Genomic DNA, 19,531 nt, shown 5'->3' with positions numbered 1-19,531 from the left:
TGTCTGTATCTCAACATATTCAACTTTAATGCATACCACAACACAGAAAACCTTGTTTAATCCTGACAAATGAGAAATCTACATTTTTCATAACATTAAAATGTTAATGAAACCTAGTGTGCATACAATTCTCTGCTGAGTATGTCATTGAGCTTCTTATTATTCAATAAGTAGATTAAAAAACAATGTCTAAATTGTGACAATAAAGACAAAGCAAGTTGAAAAACTGTTTTATGCACTGGCAATTTGCAACACTGTGAACTTCTCAATCGTCCGTGAGAGGACAATTTTGTTGTGGCTCTGTATTGCAAGCCCCCCGGAAATGAAAATTAACATGGACTGTAAAGGTTAAAGTGCTGACTTTCAGCTATTGTCATTTGATGAACCGTGTAGGAAATTGTAGACCTTTTAATATATACTCCTGAGGGTAAAAATGGGGGCTACCAGTCCTACACTTCTCACCCAATATGAATAGGAACATCCCAAAACACACTTGAAGCTGAGCTGTTTCAGTTGAAATGCACTTTGTTGGAGTACTGAGCCAAAACAACAAAAAATGTGTCACTGTGATCAGACTAAGCTAACAGTCTTACAATACACGTAGAGTTAACAGGTTTCACAGATTACAGTGAAAAATCAATAAGTAAACAAATTTATTTATAGTAAGTTGAACTCTTTCTGGATTGTAGAGCGTATAATTTCTTCCGTATAAGGTTTCCAATGCATATTGTATTCTTCTTCTACTGTTAGTTACTTTCAAAAGATGCTGTGAGTATGATTTTACAACCTCTCACAAGATTATTTGGTTGGTTTTGCGAACAAGTGTAAGGTAATGTTTTATCAGTAGGGCTTTCAGCAACAAATGTTATTGAAAGTCTGGGTTATTTTGAAGTTTTGTGGTTGCCTGGCCACAATCTTTTATTGAGGCCTGAACTATATGTATAATTTCACATCTCATGGGTCCATGTTTTTTCTCTGTGACAATTTAAGTTTGCGCCCTTCTATCGCTGATACACTGAGATTAGACTGACATTTTATTGTGCATATACTGTCACTTTGTGTTGTTGTCAATTTTTGTTTGTTTGTTAATTCATTTTCATCTAAGGCTTATCCTGGTCAGGGTCACACACCAAGAATTTCAAAGTTGAGGGCTGGAAACTATTTAAATACAGTCTGTTGTAGCAGATTCAAGTAATCTTTTTTCTTACATTTTTTATTTTATTGTGTCACCCTACAGTAGTCTCCAGATATTTGTAGTCTAAACCAAACATGTGAAAAGGGGGGTACTTTTATTTGAAATGCTATTAAAATTAAACACACAAACCAACCAACAAACAAATAAATGTGTAATACTTTGTTACTAACTTGTGTCACATTACTTACGAGTTAGGCATAGATAGGCATACTATCACATATAGCTGCATGCATTGCTGCTTGGCACAGTGTCACACTGTCAGCACATAGTTGCTCTAACCTAACTCCCTGTTAGGGTTAGTAACGGCACATACAAAATGCTTTAATCTAGTGATGAACATTAAATGTACACTTTGCCAAAAACTTACTTTCAACAGATCCCTTCTTTCACAATCACTATCTTTTTTAACATGAGAATCAATATAAGTAACTCAGCCTTGCCCATGGCTAGAGGCCTGTCTGTTGAAAACATACAAAATCATTAAGCTACATTAGTAAGCTCTTAAAACCACATGAGCACAATAGTTAGCTTTTAGTCAATAAAGCTGGGATAATTAATTCAAAGCTGGTACACTGTACTCTTGTGTGAATACAACTTGGAATTACAAGAACAAAAAACACTATCTTTCATACAGACACACACACACACACACACACACACAAACACACACACACACACACACACACACACACACACACACACACACACACACACACACACACACACACACACACACTCTCTCTCTCTAAAAACACAGGCAAAAAAATGTAAAAATACCAGACACAGACAGGAACATCCACAGTGCACAAACATACAAACGTGTGCATGCATACATTAATGGTGTACTGTGTATTGATTAACAAACAAAACACACAGATTCTACACGCACATAGACGGGCAAACACACACACCTTTAGCTCGAAGCTATATTACATATTTATAAATGCAGTATTATATGGCTGGCTGACATCTCTCTCTCTTGCCTCTAACCCCTTTCCTAAAAATAGAGAGGAGCTTTACTCTGCTCTGTGTAAAAGACAAACCTTGACATCTTGTAATTTGGTCAGTAACAGTGATTGATTGATCGATTGACCCATTAGAAAATGATGTATGTATTGACACTGAAGTTGGAAATTACCCCAAAATAAGCTCATTAGCTTCGAGCCTATGATGCCCTTGCTTTGAATAAAGTATGCTAAAAGCAACGGAAATGTAAAGATACGTTTCTTTTATGAAAATTAGCATCAAAGGTGCGTTTTTTGTTGGACTTAATGTTAAATACTGAGTTGCCGCAGAAGCAGCTGGATGATTCTTCTTGCATGATGTGTGACAGATGGCATGTAAGCTATGTGAAAGTGTGTTGCATCACAGATACATTCTCTGCATATAAAACCGTGGAATGCTTTGACGTGTGATGAAGGTAGACAAGAGAAGACAAACAGGGAGACACAAAAAAAAGCAAACAAGATCTGCGAGAAAAAATAAAAGTGACACAAAACTAATGCCATCCCTCCAACAAATAATCAATCACAAAAAGCTCACTTTGATTGGCTAGAGGTTGAATACTGTTTCCGCTCAAAACAGTCATTTTGAAACATTTGGAAAAATATGATGTTTATAAGCATCCCCTTCTGCAATTTTCATCAAAGTGTGATGTGTTCAATATTGTGTCTGACAGACGATATAACAAGCAAGCAAATGGAAGGAGACCAATTCAGTCCGTCCAACGTCATTATGGGGAAAAAGACATATAGAGGCGCTGAAAAAAGCAGGGTGGCAGGAAGAAAATGTATTAAGACAGGAAATTAGAAGCTACTGCTATGTGGAAAAATAAAGGCAAAGAAAAGGAAGAGAATGACAACACCAGGACAGAGAAGAACGAGCGGAAAAGTAAATAAGAAAAATGTTTGTATATTTAATGAAAGATGAGATAAGACTGAAACAATGATAGATCAAGATAGAGAAACGGAGAGATAATAGCTGTAGATTATAAGCCAATTTCACATGCCCTCTGTCTACTCAGCCAATCACAGAAGAGAAAACCTGAGGAAAACCCATGACCTCATAAAACAAGTGCCACATGCCAGCGTTATAATGAGGATTTAAGAATGATTGTGTTTGTGTCTGCACATGAGGTAAGAGCATAATTTATTAATGTTTGTAGTGTGTGAGCACTGAGTGTATTGGCATTTTGAAAGAGTGGGTCTAGTGTATATATGTTGTCTTTACAAAATGTGATGCCAGTGCTTCACATTTATTGCTGTTTTACAGCTTCAGTGGATAGATATTTCTCCAGCTAGAGAATGAAGGAAAACACTCTATTGTTTTCAGATTAAAAGAACAATATTAGACAAAATTTTTTTATGGCATTTCTTCATGCATTTTATGTATTCTTGTTTTGTAAACAGCTCTCTATATGCTTTTCCACTGCTGGGGGGCATGATTTGCCATTTTTGCAAAATTCAAATCAGAAACGCACGCAAAGGAACTGAGAGGAAATTCCATGCATTGTCCAGCCCACCAGCCACTAATGGTGAGAGGAAGCGACCAACTAATGTGCCCTTTTACGTGTTTGGATTGAGTGTCTGTTTCTTTTAATACATTTCCAGCATTTCTCAAAGTTGATGCTACTACTACTTTGTTTTGAGAGGAATTCTGGGATTTATATTATGAAAACAAAATTGCCAAGAATTAGAAATAGAATTAAGCAAATAAACAATAATCACACTGTTCAGACTTAACACCCTCTGGTTTATTGTATGTGTGTGCGATCTGAGAAAGATTTTCTACTGCCCAGTACTGTGATGCATGGTTGTGTCTCAGTATTTTTAATGGTTTAAAGTGAAATGTGGTAGAACCATACTAAGTGCTCTGTGCTTTAATCCATCAGAGAAAAGTTAATAATGAATTCTGTTCTTTGCATGTTAAACCTTCCTCTCCATATTTTAATTAAACCTATATTAATGCCATTCATTAATTTGCCAGAAAAACAAATCATCTGTCCTAGTCGGAGGAGAAACTGCCACCCAATTTTTTTTTTTTGGTTGAGCGTGTGAAATTAAGCTGAATGTCCCTTTCTCTCCATAGGATTTTCACTCTTGCAACAACTACATGGCTGCATTCCCACATTTAGACAGCAAGTATAAACTCTGTGTGTGTGTGTGTGTGTGTGTGTGTTTTTGTGTGATATCTGGGCCTAGGTTTATTGGTGTTTTATTAGTAATTTACAGCTTCTGCAGACAAAAAAACAATTGCATGTAAACATTTAAATGGGTGCATGAATGGGAAATATGTAAGTAGATGTCATATATCTAAATGAGATCTAAAGCATATTTAAACGATAAATTATGAAAGTTCTCTCTTCTGATTAAGATCTGCAATAATTCATGCATTAATGTTATAATTCTTAAGGCTTTCATCATATAATCCCAATTCATGGCATGCATGTGCACAAGGGATTCACAGGAAATGACACATGCATGAACTGGACAAAATTCCGATCAATATGAGCCAGCACATGTGCACATTACAACAACAACAAGCCTTTTTTATACATCTGCGTTGAATCAATGCAATTGGTTCTATATAGGTACAGCATAGCCTTGTACACTGCCTGACATGTACCTTCCCACATATGTAATATGTCGCAGAGATGCAGAGTGCAACAACTGTGATTGGTCGCCCTGAAAGTGACTCATGCAAAACCTAATAATATTTGAGAATCCCCCTTCAAACACACACACATTCTCAAACAACTGTATCCTCACACACAGACAAAGAGCCACACGCTGAAAGCTGCTTCACTGCATGACATGCTTGTCTGTCCCCTCGTATTCCCTAGTCCTTTCGTTTTAAAGGCGGCGGGGGATTAAAAAAAAAAGGGAGTTTCAGTTTCAGTCTGCAATGTTTGAAGTATATGAAGAAACTCAACACAGTGGTAGAGAAACCCCAACTAGTGACATCTGCTTAGCAACACAGACACACCAGCTCACTAGTATAAATGCTCACAACGGCCTAGGTCACTTTCCTAGGGCTAGGGTGTAGGCTTGATGCCTACGTACAACTATAAATCAGCCTTTAGATGCACAAGTTGCTCATATGATCATATCTACTGTTGTATGCATTTCTTGACTCCAGTTATCCATGAATGTGTCATTTCAAACAGGCCTCTGGCACTACTATGGTGTTATTAATATCACTACCAGTAACAGCATATATTGCCATATCAGCCTGGACCAAAATTTTAAGGATTTTAGTGACATGTACTGTGTATGTGTGAGTGTTTGTACCTGTATTCTTCCTGAGTGAACACAGGAATGACAGACGGCTGAAGGACTGTGATCTCTACTAGAGTTGTGTTCTCCTTTGCAGGTTCACCATCATCATAGGCCACCACCACCAGCTGCCAATCAAAGACACAGAAAGGTAAAGATAAAGTCACAACATTCAGTAGCTATCGAGATTATTGCTTGCAACATGACTGTTTAGTGCTGCCGCTGCTCTCCGTTTGTGCCCACTAACATTGCAAAGATACAAGTTGAGACCTTTTTACAGTGGATAGTGGACACAACCACATAAATGAATGCAGCTAATGTAATAATAAACCAAAATAAATGCGCACATCTTGGTTTCCCGCCTTCTAAAAGCACATTATTTGCATGGGAATTGGAACAGGATGAGTGTGAGTCCCACTGGTGTGCTTATTTTTTTCCTGCTTAGCCTTTCTTCTTCATTTAATTGGGGGGTAAGCACTGTTAACTGGACCCAAAGGAATCTTAATGAGGGACAAACTTAAATATCAAGACATTGAGATAATGTTTTTTCCTACCTCTTATTTAGCAAGGAAATTGTTACTCATACTGCATAGAACCTTCTTTATATCCATACAAGAATTGTCTCCAGCCTGCTGAATGTGTGGACAACAGAAACTTATTACTGAAACATGTGGTAGTTAATTGTCTTGTTCAATTGCACAGATGACCTATTTGCAACTGTACTAGCAATGTGAATAGGTTGCTTTTTGGCTACAAACCTGTTTCTAGCCCTGCACACTTGCTTATGCCTGCTTCAAAAATTGTTTTTGGTGCCTTTATAATGTGATACAAGGACATTAGGTAGATATCTGCTACATGTCAATGAAATTGTCCAACTGTGTATGTGTCCTTGTAAAAATGATGCCTTAGACAGTGTTTATCTCAGTCATAATTCAAAAATTTTACACCGTGTTGGACTGACTCATTTTGTTTGAGTTATTGGGAGCAAACGAGGTAGAATTAGTCCCCTGTGTGACATCTTCAGAGGATGCTGAATCCTTGTTGTGTTAATTAAAGCCCAATGAAAAGATGAAATTAGCATGGCCCAAAGCCCCATTGAGGAGTGCGGCTGGGAAAAGGCAGTTTTGAAACTAATAAGATACTGCAGTATACTTTGTACTGTGGATGGGGATTTATAAGAGTGATCTGTACAAAGACACCTTTATGTACACCAGCGCTACAAGTAAGGAAGTACAATCTGAGAGTGATGATCAAATACATTTTTAATGACTCAATTCATGTGATGTCGTCCCAATACTCAAAACCACTAAACACCCTAATCCAGAAACAACAGGAAAACAGGGATGCATCAGATAAATCTTCTCCAGTAATGATGTCTCTATTGGACTACAGTGGCAGTGCCATTGTTTACAGTTTGAACAGATCAATTTGATTGATTAAGAATTACATTAAGTGATGCTGCATACTGTATTTACATTGTGATATAGAGTAGATTCACTGCCACATGGTTACGTTGAATAAATTACTGTCTAGTTAAGTTAATATCTTTCTAGTGGCAGGATCTTTGACTGCTGTTTCACTTCATTGTAGATGTGCATATGTCTAATGTCAATAATGCAAAGGTAAGATAAAAATACGATTTTGTTGTACTAAAAATGTATTGCAATAGGGATCCAGTTCTGATCAGTGTCATGTAAAGGCCACTGAGACATAGGCTGAATGCTGCATTGAGCAGGGGTTACCAACTTTTTGTGTCTTTAATACAAAGCAATATATACTTGTTGTGGGTCAATTTCTATGAGTTGTTGGAAGTTCAGTCAAACAATTGTTTACTTTAATGTTTAATTTCATTAAACTGGCATTGCCATAATTAGAACCATGAGACGAGTATGGCAAGTAGTATTTTCTCAGGTATTTCTCAGGAAATTCTCTCACAACCCCTTAAATTCACCTTGTGACCCATTGTGGGGGTCCGAGCTCAAGGTTGGAAAGCACTGGATACAAATTAGTGTACATTACAAATTATGGGTGACCTGTAAGTTACTGTGTGTGTGCATACTTACACTGAACTTGAGGTTGGGCTCTTCATTGAGGTTTACTCTGGTTACCACATTTCCCGTCTTTCCATCTACATCGAATATTTTGGCAGAGTATGGATAAGCCTCCAGGTTTACTTTATAGCGCACCAGACCTGCTGGGGTACCCTATGAAGAGAACAAGTATACTTAGGATGACAGATTTAGATGAATGTGACATTAAGATGAAATATCTCTGGAATGCTTCTTGGAATGCTGCCACTGTTTGCAAAGTAGCATCAAATTAAAAAGCATACTGTAGTAATGACTGTGTAATGAATGTTATAGTATTTCATACCCAAAGCAATTAGTTTGGAGCCAAATGTCAAAAAGTTTTTCCTTTTCCAAATACATAGGAAACAGTTAAGACACGCACATCACCATTGGGGATAAACGAGGTCTTTAGGCACTCTAATGATCATGAATTAATCCGTAAGTGTTAGTAATGAGCAACAATTGATTGGTATAACTCAAAATGTCAGGAAATACATACAGTTACATAATTTATAATATCTGGCTACCCACACTGTATCAGGGTCTCTCAACATATCTTAGTCATGAAGAGTTTGATTGCTTCATCTTGATTAGAGCTATCAATCCTCAACAATGACTAAGTTATATTTGGTTGACTTATATTTTCGAGACAGTTGCAACAAAGCCACATTGCCAGTTAACAGAAAGGTCTCCAAGGTCTTATTTCCATTTAAACATGGTTACTGCAACCCCACTGACAGATTCAGTCTCACTATCATATTGCGATCTCGAAACGGGATTCAACATGCAGTGTAAAAACAATATGGACTTTTATTAAAATAATATACATGGTAAACCGTTATTATAGTTACATAATATTTATCAGTCATGTCTCCTGAAATGAGTTTTGTATAAGCAATTCAGAGCTGTCTGCTCAATGTAAGCTTTCATTAAATAACAGCTCATACAGTGTCAGCAAAACTTCACTGTGACAAATTCTCACAAAGACTTTTAGTTCAGAGCTACATTTTGGAATTTTATATGTATATATATAAATCTCAAGGGATGTTAAGGTGCAACTTAGTAGCTTGCCTCTAATGCATACTGCATGGACAATATAATGTTTCTTTTTGACCCAAGAAAGTCTAGCTAGATGCTTAAAACTCAAGACTGATTCAGTTCAGCTGATATAGGAAGACAGCAAGCACACAAGAACACAGGGCTTCTAAAGAGGCTTATGGGGCAACATTGCCTATGTAGAAGAAAGATTTCACACAGCGATGGCCCAGTGAAAAATAAGATCATGGACTTTTGAGCAGTAATGCAAAATAAAGATACTTTTGTTTCTGGTCTTTTTCATAAATATTTATTTGCTGATTTGCTATACAGTAAATTGCAAATTTACCAGTTGGTTGTTTTCTGTTTACGATAAAGATGAGAGCTATTTTTCACACAGCCACTGCGTTTCAGAACTGCATCTAAACAAAAGGCTGTGTGACTCAGCAAATCCACACAAGCTATATTCACACCACACTTAAACCCCAGTATGAGCATTTTACAACCTTTAAAACCTGGGGTTAACTCCACCAGACTATCTAATGGCTCATGATGGAACTTCGATGGAATGAGCTAAACTTCATTTTACAGCAAGCAAAATAAACCAGCCTATATTACAAAGACATTTAGAGTTAAACGCCCAGTTGAGGTATCACTAAGTGCTACACTGGGGTTAAAAAAAATAAAACGTCTCTACTGGGGAACAAAGTGCAAACACATTCAAAACACACACACACACACACACACACACACACACACACACACAACACACACACACACACTGGAGACAAGCATCATTATCTTGCATCATTCCCATACACAATTTGGGGAACAGATGAAAAACAGTTTGATTGAATAGCAGCAGCTGGAAATGCTCACCGCAGGGTCAGAGTCATTGGCCATCACTGTGGTTACGATTGTTCCCTTGACAGCATTAGGGGCAACCATGCCTCGGTACACTGACTGGCTGAATACTGGAGAAAAGTCATTCATGTCCTGGAGAGAGATAAACACAGACACACACAGTGGTATGGCATTAGCATTGTAAACAGGACTGTACAGTACACCAAACTGTTTTTGTTTTCCAGTAAGTGCCAAAATCGTACTTTGTACAAACTGACTTTGTTGGCATGATGCTGTTTGCTTTCAATCACATTATTAAATTTAACTTAATTTGAGCTAATTCAGCCCGTAACTTAATGCTAATTCGAACAAATAAGGTCTGTTTTATTTTGGATATCGCAGCAGGTGTCAGCAGTGCTAGAAACAAGCAGTGAGTTTAAAGTGAGGACACCACTAGGATTGACGGAAATATATCGGTTGGCGATTGGGTCCATTGTTGGTTGTTTTGTTTTTGGCTTTTTTGGTATTTATCTTTTTCATTTTGATAATTTAATGGCCTGCGTCAGAAGAATGAGAGCCGCTGAGTGACAGATGTTCAGCGGGGCAGTATATAAACTGAGCCGAAGAACGAGTGAGAGGGAAAACAGCTGTAGAACCAGTGTATTTTTACATATAACTGCAGTGAATTAAGGGTTTATTTCGACTAGTTTGACGATGGATTACAGGTACAAGGTAGTTCGTAGAAACACCAGGTCGCATGCACAAATATATCAGTAATCGCTGATTGTTGGACTCACTGAAAAATTTTACATTTTGCCCAACCCAAGACACCACAGAGGATGTTTTGATCTCCCCACAGGCTGACTAAATGGTGGATTTTGAAACTTGCTTCACAGTTGTCAAATTGAGATGCAGAAGAAAAACAAGTAAACAAAGATGGTGTTGGTGTGGACAGAAATCAGAGGCTAATTGCTATAATTATACCTCTTTAGTCTTTGATGTCAGAGCATCCTGACAGGACATGAATATACCATTGACAAAAATGTAGTAAATGTGCTAATGCATGCAAAGACACTGGTATGGCCACCGAATTTCAATACACGGGATACACATGGATCAGAAACAGTGAACAAGGAGTCTCTGTAACATAGCAGCAGCAGCCGGAGGGAAAAACAAAGCAGCATTTTGTTTTTGTTTGCGTCAGTAATCTTGGAGGCAAAGGACATACAAAAGAGGGATTCCAGAGACTGCAATAATTATTTTCTCCTCCACATTCATTTTTCAAATAGCTGGTCAGTCCTGCATTGCCTGCACACAACATTCCCAATACAGTACTCTTTCCTTAAACTGAAGACAGTGAACAAAAAATGAGACACACATTGACCTCCCTCATCCTTCTGCTTTTATGCTTGGTTAGACAAACCAACCACATACACCCACCGTGATTCTGACAGTAACAGAGGTTAGTCCAGGAGGCATGGTTCCCTCGGTGTCCATGGCCTCTACAGTGAATGTGTATGTTGGTTCGGAGTCAGTCAGAGCCTCGTAGTCCAGAACTTTGAGAACAGACAGCTCTCCGGTCACTGGGTCGATGTGGAATAGCTGAGTGATTTCCTGGTCCGAGCCGTCAGTTCTGATTCGATATGTGAGGTTGGAGCCGAGGTCAGCGTCTATCGCCTACAGAGAAAGAGAGTCAGAGGATGGGAAAGAAAGTAATATCATTGCCGTGTGAATTTTATGGCAAGTTGAATTTTTTATATTTGCTAGAAGGACAAGCATCTCAGTGTGCTGAAACTAGTAGAAGACTGTAGTATTTTCATTAGGTCTGTGTTGAGCTCGTATGTGAGAAACGCCTGTGGTGAAAATTTATAGCCTAGCTGGTGGTCCGTATCTTATTTTTCCTTCTGTAACTATTTTACTGTGTAGCTGAAGGGAAAAGCTGCTTTTATCTTTTTTACAGTCCTCTACAACTCAGTATGTCTTCAAGTGTTGTCAAATTAAAATTCAGACTTTTTAAGATGTCTCCAGTGCTGTCTGGAATGTAAAATGAAAGCAATTTGGTAATTTCAAAGAAGATGTAGGTAAATAACTTCAAGTATGACTATGATGATGAAGTCTCATTGACTGGACTCAGAAACTGAATTTATGAGTGGTTTTATTGAACGGAATCCAACTGCTCAGTTTAGACCTGCAGGCAGCTTGATCCAAACTGGTTGAAAGTGCAGTAATAACTCAGAACATTAATCTCATGTTGTACTTATGAGTTTCAAGCAATTGTGGAACACATTTATAGTTGGTTGGACACTTTGATTCAGTAGTGAGTGTTCATTATCATTATCGTAGCAGCATTGTGACAATACAATAGATTAGATTAGATTGGCTTTGATGGTTTGCCTTGACGTTTCTTACTGTTTTCTTTGCCAGGACACTCGCTCTGCCTTTAACCAGTCAATTACTCAATGTAATAACCTGTGCATAATATCATAAATATTTCAAACTCATAACACTGCAACCTGTTGTGTATAATATTATAAATGAATAATTATATATAATTAATGGTTATTACATGAAAAAAAAAAATATATATATAATACGAAAATATAAATACTGTACAATCAATGGTTCAACCAGACTGACAAATAAAAGGGCAGAAAGAGACAAAGATACCTCTGCACAACAGTCAGAATATAAGAAATCACCAGTTATTAGTAAGAAATGAAGCTTAGCTCTGTGCAGATATAAATAGGAACAGGTTCCACAATGACACACATAATTGGAATTGCATCAAAGAAGATCAAAGAAGATCAGTTGAACATACTATGAACTACTAAAATATTTATAGCCCAGTTGCACTGGTTTGGTTTAATAATGATCAAGGGTCACTTAAGTCTTTCTAGACTGGAACACAATTTCAAAATCGAAGGGTACTTTGGAGGAAAAATTGGTTACAACAGTATTTTTCCCTGTCATGCAACACTGTGAGGACATTAATAAAATTGAATCTTTTTTGGGGCCGAAGATATTTCAGATGTTAGCTATACATTTGGTGTCTGATTTATAGCTCTTTTATCTGTTGGCCATAAATAAAAGAAAGGGAAAAAAACAATATAAGCGATTCCAAACTTTTTAACAACAGTATATAATATATATATTATATTAAGCATATGAGCATTTCTAAAATTATTTCTTTAAAGAATTGTGACCAACATTTGTACTGAGATGTACATTTCTCAGCTGAAGTCAAATTATATAATACAGATTGTTTAAAAAAGTAAATAAATAAATTGCCATTTCTGTACAGTTTTTTTTTTGTTACTTAATGGCTGATACAGATGTAACTGCACCAACCTAAAACTAGCCAATACATCAGTCTGGGCCATTTATTGGTCAGACTCTAGTGTTGAGTAATTTCTTGTTTGCAAAAAGGGCCAATTTAGAAACTGGAAACTCACAATTTATACAAAAGCTTATCCTGTACAGTGTAACACTAAATTAGTTGCAATGAATTAATCCAATAAATCAAATTAACGTGCTCACCTTTAACTGTAAAATGACTGTATCTTTGGGGCTGTTCTCTGGTAGGCTGACATTGTAAGTCTGTTGGGTGAATATCGGGCTGTTGTCGTCTACATCCAGAACGGTAACAGACAGTGTTAATCTGGATCGCCGAGGGTCCACCGCTCCATCCCAGGCTTCAACGATCAGAAAGTAGTGGCCTTTCACCTTTGAGATGACAGAATCACGGTCAAACATCAACACCACAGGTACGAAAAAATATTTATACTGTCATCACTGCCTCTATTTATTGCTGTCTTTTTTATATTGCGTTCCACATCGACTGCATGACATTCATATGAAATCTGAACTTATCACTTCCTCTGACCTCTCTGTCCAGTGGCACCGCAGTTCTGATCGCACCGGTGGCATTGATGGAAAACGACTTCTGGTGGTTGACGAGACGATAATGGACCTGACCATTTGCCCCCAGATCTGGGTCTATAGCCTGAACACAGACACACAGAAGTGACACATGCACACAAGTGATAAGAAAGGAGGAAAGCAAAGGAGGTTTGAATCATCCGTTTTGAAATTCATCAGACTGCCGTTGAGGCAAATCATTCTTTTGATTAAAAGTGAATTTACTCTTGAATCAAACTAAAAGTGTGAATGAATTGTGTGTATGTCTGTGAATATATACAAGTAGTACAACTCTTAATTTCATTTAATCTTGTTAACATTTACAAAGCTGTTCCTCTGAAATAAAGAAAATATTTGCAAGTGGGTGAGTGAATGAGTGTGTTTGTATGAGAAGGAGAGACACTGGGAAATGACATTCATTCACTCAGGCAGTTCTTGGTATGCAATTGTTATACATCCACGATTCATTTGTATTAGTACTAACCTTTTGACCTTGTACAGTACCTAAAAACACAATTTAATTCACTGTCTTATTATTTAAACTTCAGCAAAGAGAGGTCATAGTTGCATGCAGAAATGTCAGTGTAAATATAAACTTTATTTCTTTTGCTCTTCCTTCCGTACTTCTTTTCTTTCTTACTTCTTTCTCCATGTTATTGCTCCTGTCTGTAGGTTTCACAATGGGCAAAAAGTCTAACTTTACAGATTTTAGCTCTGACAAGGCAACAGAGACAGACCTTCTGCTCTCTCTCTGTCTCACATTTCCCCTGGTGTCGGCTCTCATTTTTCCTTTTTTTCGCTCCCTATTGCAACTCCAGAGGAATTAAACTTACTTCCCAGCAGTAGCAACTGTTCAACTTTTCCAGAGTTAATGAGACAGTGGTTTCAATTTTCACTTGGAAAAAAGTTGCACAGAATTTCTCTACTTTGTTTCCACTTTCATCTGACTATCTTTCTGCATTTATGGAGTACAGTGAAACCCTGACTCTGTCTCCACATAATCTCTTTCAACTAATAAAACAAGGTGTTGAGAAGGTGACAAATTGCTAGCTGGTGTGTCCCTTTCACCCTCTCTGACTGTTCATCCTGTCCAATCAGCATTCTGACGACATTGACATTGATGAGACCAGAGCAGAACAGAGGAAATATTAACATGGTTGTGTGTGTCTGCGTGTGTGGTTGTGGGGGGTTGTGTGTGTGCGGATAACATTTGCATACATTGCTTTTTGACTCTAAAAGTCGCCAAAAGAAAAATATAATTTGAGGGTTGGAAACAAGTTTTAAAAATTGCTTTACACCTGTTATTATGGCTAACAGTAAGAAAACTGTGTGTGTGTGTGTGTGTGTGTGTGTGTGTGTGTGTGTGTGTTTCTCAGTCAGAGCTTGAGTAGTCAGGACTTTCCATAACAACATTAGTCAGGGAGATTATTTTGAAGCAGATATTAAATGTGAAAAACACAGACTGCCTAATGATAAAGGATAGTTCTTATAGTATTTGCATAGATTATTCTTCCAAGCATTTGAAATTGTGATACGGCCATTTTGAAGAGCAAAAACACTGCGGTGTTGATACTTGGAGTCAAATGCTAACCGCAGTATGCCAACGTGCTCACAATTACAATGCTTACATGATAATGTTGCACACTGATGTAATGTTTAGCATGTTAACTGACTTAGTTTAGCATGTTAGCATCCTAACATGCTAAACTAACTTGTCAGTTATGACTAAGCACGAACTCTGCAGCTGAAGTTAATGGGAATTTGTTGTGTAGCTATTTGATCATTTAGCTATTTGAAAAAAAATATATATTTTTTTTTAATTTTGACCTGATGATTGCGCAAGAAGAAAAAAGTTGGGGCATCACCAAGTTATTAGGATTCACCTTGAATGTTTGTTCAAAATGTCATGGCAATCCATCCAATATTTCTTTTTAAGATATTTGACTCCAGACCCAGTGGTGGTCTGACTTGACCAGCACTGATTCAGAGCCCCAACGCTAGTATGGCTAAAAATAATAAGGACATTAAAAGTAAGCTGTCATCCAATCAAATGACCATGTTCCATTCAGAAGAATTTATTGGATGATTCGTTTAAGTTAAGCTTTTGTTTGCATGTTCACGTTCAAGCTCTTACATTTATGACAAGGCTGAGTGTATGTTAAAAAAAAAAAACACTTCCCCGACAACCCACTCGAAAAAAAGTATAGAGTACAGATAGAGGACAACACAGAGGAACAAATATTATCAGGTGGAAAGCAAGGAGTGGGGTCAACTGAATTTCAATTGCAATGTAGAATGTGAATGTAAAAAAATGGTAATATTGGATCTCTGAAATGATGGAGAAATAAAGCTGCATGTACCTGAAACTCATGCATTATGTTCATTTATAAACATCCAAGTTCATCTTGAGGTTATAGTTCGACAAGAACAAATTCATTCTCCATCTGTAGGTGAAGACCGTGAGATGTCTGTAATTTTCACATAATGCTATAACTTGAAACTTTTGTAGCAGTGTCAAACTGTCAGTTATAATATGTTAATCCAACCCCCATTACTCAACTCATATCTTTATTCCATTTATTTGCCGCTGTCTGTCAATTCTTGATTTGCAGTGACGCATTTTCCCTTGTTTCCCTAATTTTGGATCATTAAAGTTTCATCTTATTTCCCACAGTGACTATTAGAATTAATAGAAATTAGCTTCTGTCTTGCCAGTGTTACGTAGACTGTAAGAGAGAAAAATTAAGTCTTTATGTAATTTGTATTCAGTAATTCATCGATATATGGGTGTAAAATTAATATAAAGTTAATGGAGCGCCCAGCTCTTGGTTGATAAAGTTGGGCTGTTTGAAGAAGGGGGAGACACAGAATGAAACATGGGGTCTGATCGAATTGTCATAAAAAGTAGGTCCTATGTCCTTTCCTAAACACTTTTCCTTTACCCTGACGGAAAATGTCAGAAGGTCAAGGAAAGATGTGAGGGAGAACTCATAAGGACTTAGGGAAAAGACAACCGTAGTGCTGACAGAATCTGAATGCACTACTACGCTACCTAATTATGCAACGGCGGACGTTGAAGATAGACTACAAAAAATGTATTTTTGATATTTTCTTCATTCTTACTGTGCTGTTTGATCTAGGCGATACACACGCAGACAACCCAGTGAAAAATACGTCTTCATTGCCAAGGTGGAAATTTAAGTAAAACAAGAATACAGGCTACCAGCGCTGGACTGGTCCCCCCCGTGGGCTGATGGTGATTTTGGGCTGGGCCTGTTTTTTTTTGTACTAGTATTAGTAATGGTATTAGTCATGATACCTATTGGTACACAAAACTGGTAGATCATGATTGATTCTGGGCTGGCTGATGCCCACTCCCTCTTGGGCCTCGGCTGTCAATCAATCAATCATACAGAGAGAGAGGAGATCACGAAAATGGAGAAGAAGCGGAAAGGAGGCGCGGAAAAAATTAGAGCTAAAAAGAGACAAGCCCTTCAGGCAGATGCTGCCAAATGTGTTAAAATAACATCATCTTCAGCAGCAGCAGCATCCGAAGCAGCCGCAGGTAGTGATGGCGGAGGTGGCCGTGAGCTGGATGAGGGGAAGGGGAGGCAGCAGGAGGAGAGACCCGCAGCCGCCGTCGGTGCGAGTGGAGGGGAATCTGAACTTGTGATGAACTGCAGTCTACCTGGGTCAGATATGAATCAAGTTTGGGTGTAGTTTATTTTTGTTGTGCTTGCTAACTGTTAACACAGTCAGTAGTTACAAGTAGGTGGGCGGGTCTCGGCTCAAAATGCCCAGGCCGATTTTTTGTCCCAGTCCAGCCCTGGCTACCAGTCATACAAATCTACTGCTGTAGATATGATAATCTTCTACTGCACATTACAAATATTCTTTATACTTAATGCTGTGATATTTTGCAAATTCCTGCACAAACTGTTAATCTGCCATTTAAAATAACATATTGTACATATAGTCTATTATTATCTTTATAATATATTTTATATAAATATATATTTATATATATTATATCTTTTCATGCTTCTTGACTTGTTTCCCCTGTCCAGTGTTTATTGTTATGCACCAATATACCTAGGCAAATTCCTTTACATGAAAACCTTCAATAAAACATAAAACTAGTTTCAGCATCTGTGACTGAAGAACAATTAGAATATTTAAATGATATTCCTAAAGGCTGGCAATACAGTAGAGCCCAAAATTAAGAATAACTAATGCCAATGCTATATTACACTAAAATATATAAACCTCACTTTGATGATTTTAATATAATAATGTTTATGTACACGCAAAGTGCTTCACACAGGATTAGATTTAGATATTTACAACAGTGGGTGCCCGGTCTGTCACCAGCTCAGTGGGTAGAGCTGGTGACCCATGTACCGAGGCTGAGTTCTTGCTGCAGTGGCCCAGGGTTCGAGTCCAACCTGCGGCCCTTTGCTGCGTTTCATCCCCCCTCTCTGCCCCCCTTTCCTGTCTACCTTCGGCTGTCACTATCAATTAAATAAAGGCTATAAAAAAAAAAAAGATATTCACAAAAGTAGGGTTCACAGTCAGCCTATAATGGGTTTATTATATTGATAAGCACCTTTTCTCAACATTTAAAGAATTCAACAGCTTTCATCATGGCTGACACTCAAATACTTCCTCCTTTCACTCAGGTAGGTACCTTCCTAAGTAAAAAAAGACTATTCGACAGGACCCATGGACAATGATATAAACAGTAGCAAAGAGGGAGAGAGGGAGAGAAAGAAGGAAGGGGCTGAAAGAAGAAACACATTTTGTGGAGAAGGAAATAGTCAAAATAAAAGATATGTGAATGTGCAACTGTGTCAGCTCTGTAGACATAAAAGTGGAGATGTGAATGTAATGTGTGTTCATATATTTATATTTCTACCGTAACATTGATGCCAAGCAATGCCGAATGATGGGAATCATTACTTCTTCCTCAAATTTTGTACATTTTGAGGAAAGAGTTAGATGAGAAGATTGATATCAATCTCATGTCTGCACACCAAATATGAAGCTACAGCCAGCAGCTGGTTAGCTTAGCTTAGCATAAAGAAAAAAACAGACGGGAACAACTAGCCTGGTTTCCACAGACTCCTTGCACCAGCACCTCTAATGCCACATTCACATTATATTGGCTGGATAGTAGAGATGGCAAAGATTTCCATGATAACAACTTACAAGCGTTCACGTCATCAAAACAGTTGTATGATTATAGAGTTGGTCGAATTTTAAACACTGTGCACTGACAATATAACAAAATATCCATTAAAGCTGGATTTGATTACACTGAATGATGATCTTTGGCCGATGTGAGGCATTTGTATTTATTTGGTTTGATTTCAAGCACTTCTGTATCAGTAAGTGCCAAGTTGGATAAACTGGAGCTTCCAGAAAGTTCTGAGTTTCCCAGTCGTAATTACAACGTGAACACTATTTACAAGTCGGAAACTTGTAATTATGATAATTCCAATATGACATGAGTGTGGCATAAAGCTTGCTGATTAAAATTTTAAATTAAGAATAGGATAAGCCATGCCAGCAACCAAACTCCAGGAAGTCATTCAGAGCCAAAAAAATAGTCGGGCACATAACGTAGTGTAAAACAGGCACTTGTTGATTTCACACTTAGACTTTGGACACAGCCTGGCTAGCTGTTTCCCCTCTGTTTCCAAGCTGTACGCTAACCTAAGCTAACCAGCATGTGGATGAAGCCTTATACTTAATAATGACAGATAACTGGGTGGTATCAATCTTCTCATCCAGCTCTTTACAAGAAAGCGAATAAGCGATTCCTTTAAGTGACACATTTTCAAGTTGTCACCAACAGTGAATATAGCATTCAGGTCTGATTCACAAGTGCTTTCACATGTAAAGAATTATGAAAAGGGCAGATGTTGTGATATATGACAGGGAAACATTATTGTCCATTAAACCTTCTGTCAAGCGGACAGTAAAGTTGTCATAGCTTTGCATTTTAGCCACTGTATGAACTCCTTTCGTAAACTGGATTAATCGTCTCGATGTCAAACATATTGATGTCTGCAGTTCCTGGAGTTAGGTACTGTAGCAAGCATGCATGCCTGTATGATTTTCTCTCTGCCTCTATCCTTCCTCCTCTATTCTTTTTCTTGTGTCTTATCCCTCCCTCACTGTCTCTCACAGTTCTC

General features: G+C 37.7%; 1 protein-coding gene across 1 annotated transcript in view; it reads right to left on the bottom strand.

Annotated features, from left to right (window-relative positions):
* LOC127373561 (protocadherin-15-like) overlaps positions 1-19,531 on the bottom strand; it is a 172,445-nt gene that overhangs the window by 55,383 nt on the left and 97,531 nt on the right. The window contains exons 21-26 of the mRNA XM_051418160.1: positions 13,300-13,419; positions 12,954-13,139; positions 10,857-11,093; positions 9,453-9,569; positions 7,533-7,673; positions 5,485-5,597 (exon numbers count right to left, since the gene is read on the bottom strand). Coding sequence (XP_051274120.1) covers positions 5,485-5,597; positions 7,533-7,673; positions 9,453-9,569; positions 10,857-11,093; positions 12,954-13,139; positions 13,300-13,419 — 914 coding nt within the window. The remainder of the gene's footprint in view (positions 1-5,484; positions 5,598-7,532; positions 7,674-9,452; positions 9,570-10,856; positions 11,094-12,953; positions 13,140-13,299; positions 13,420-19,531) is intronic.

This window comes from Dicentrarchus labrax, unplaced genomic scaffold (assembly GCF_905237075.1).
Source record: "Dicentrarchus labrax unplaced genomic scaffold, dlabrax2021, whole genome shotgun sequence".
NCBI classification, from domain to species: Eukaryota; Metazoa; Chordata; class Actinopteri; family Moronidae; genus Dicentrarchus; species Dicentrarchus labrax.
The sequence above is the reverse complement of the archived record's forward strand: the minus strand, read 5'-3'. Positions and strand labels throughout refer to the sequence as shown.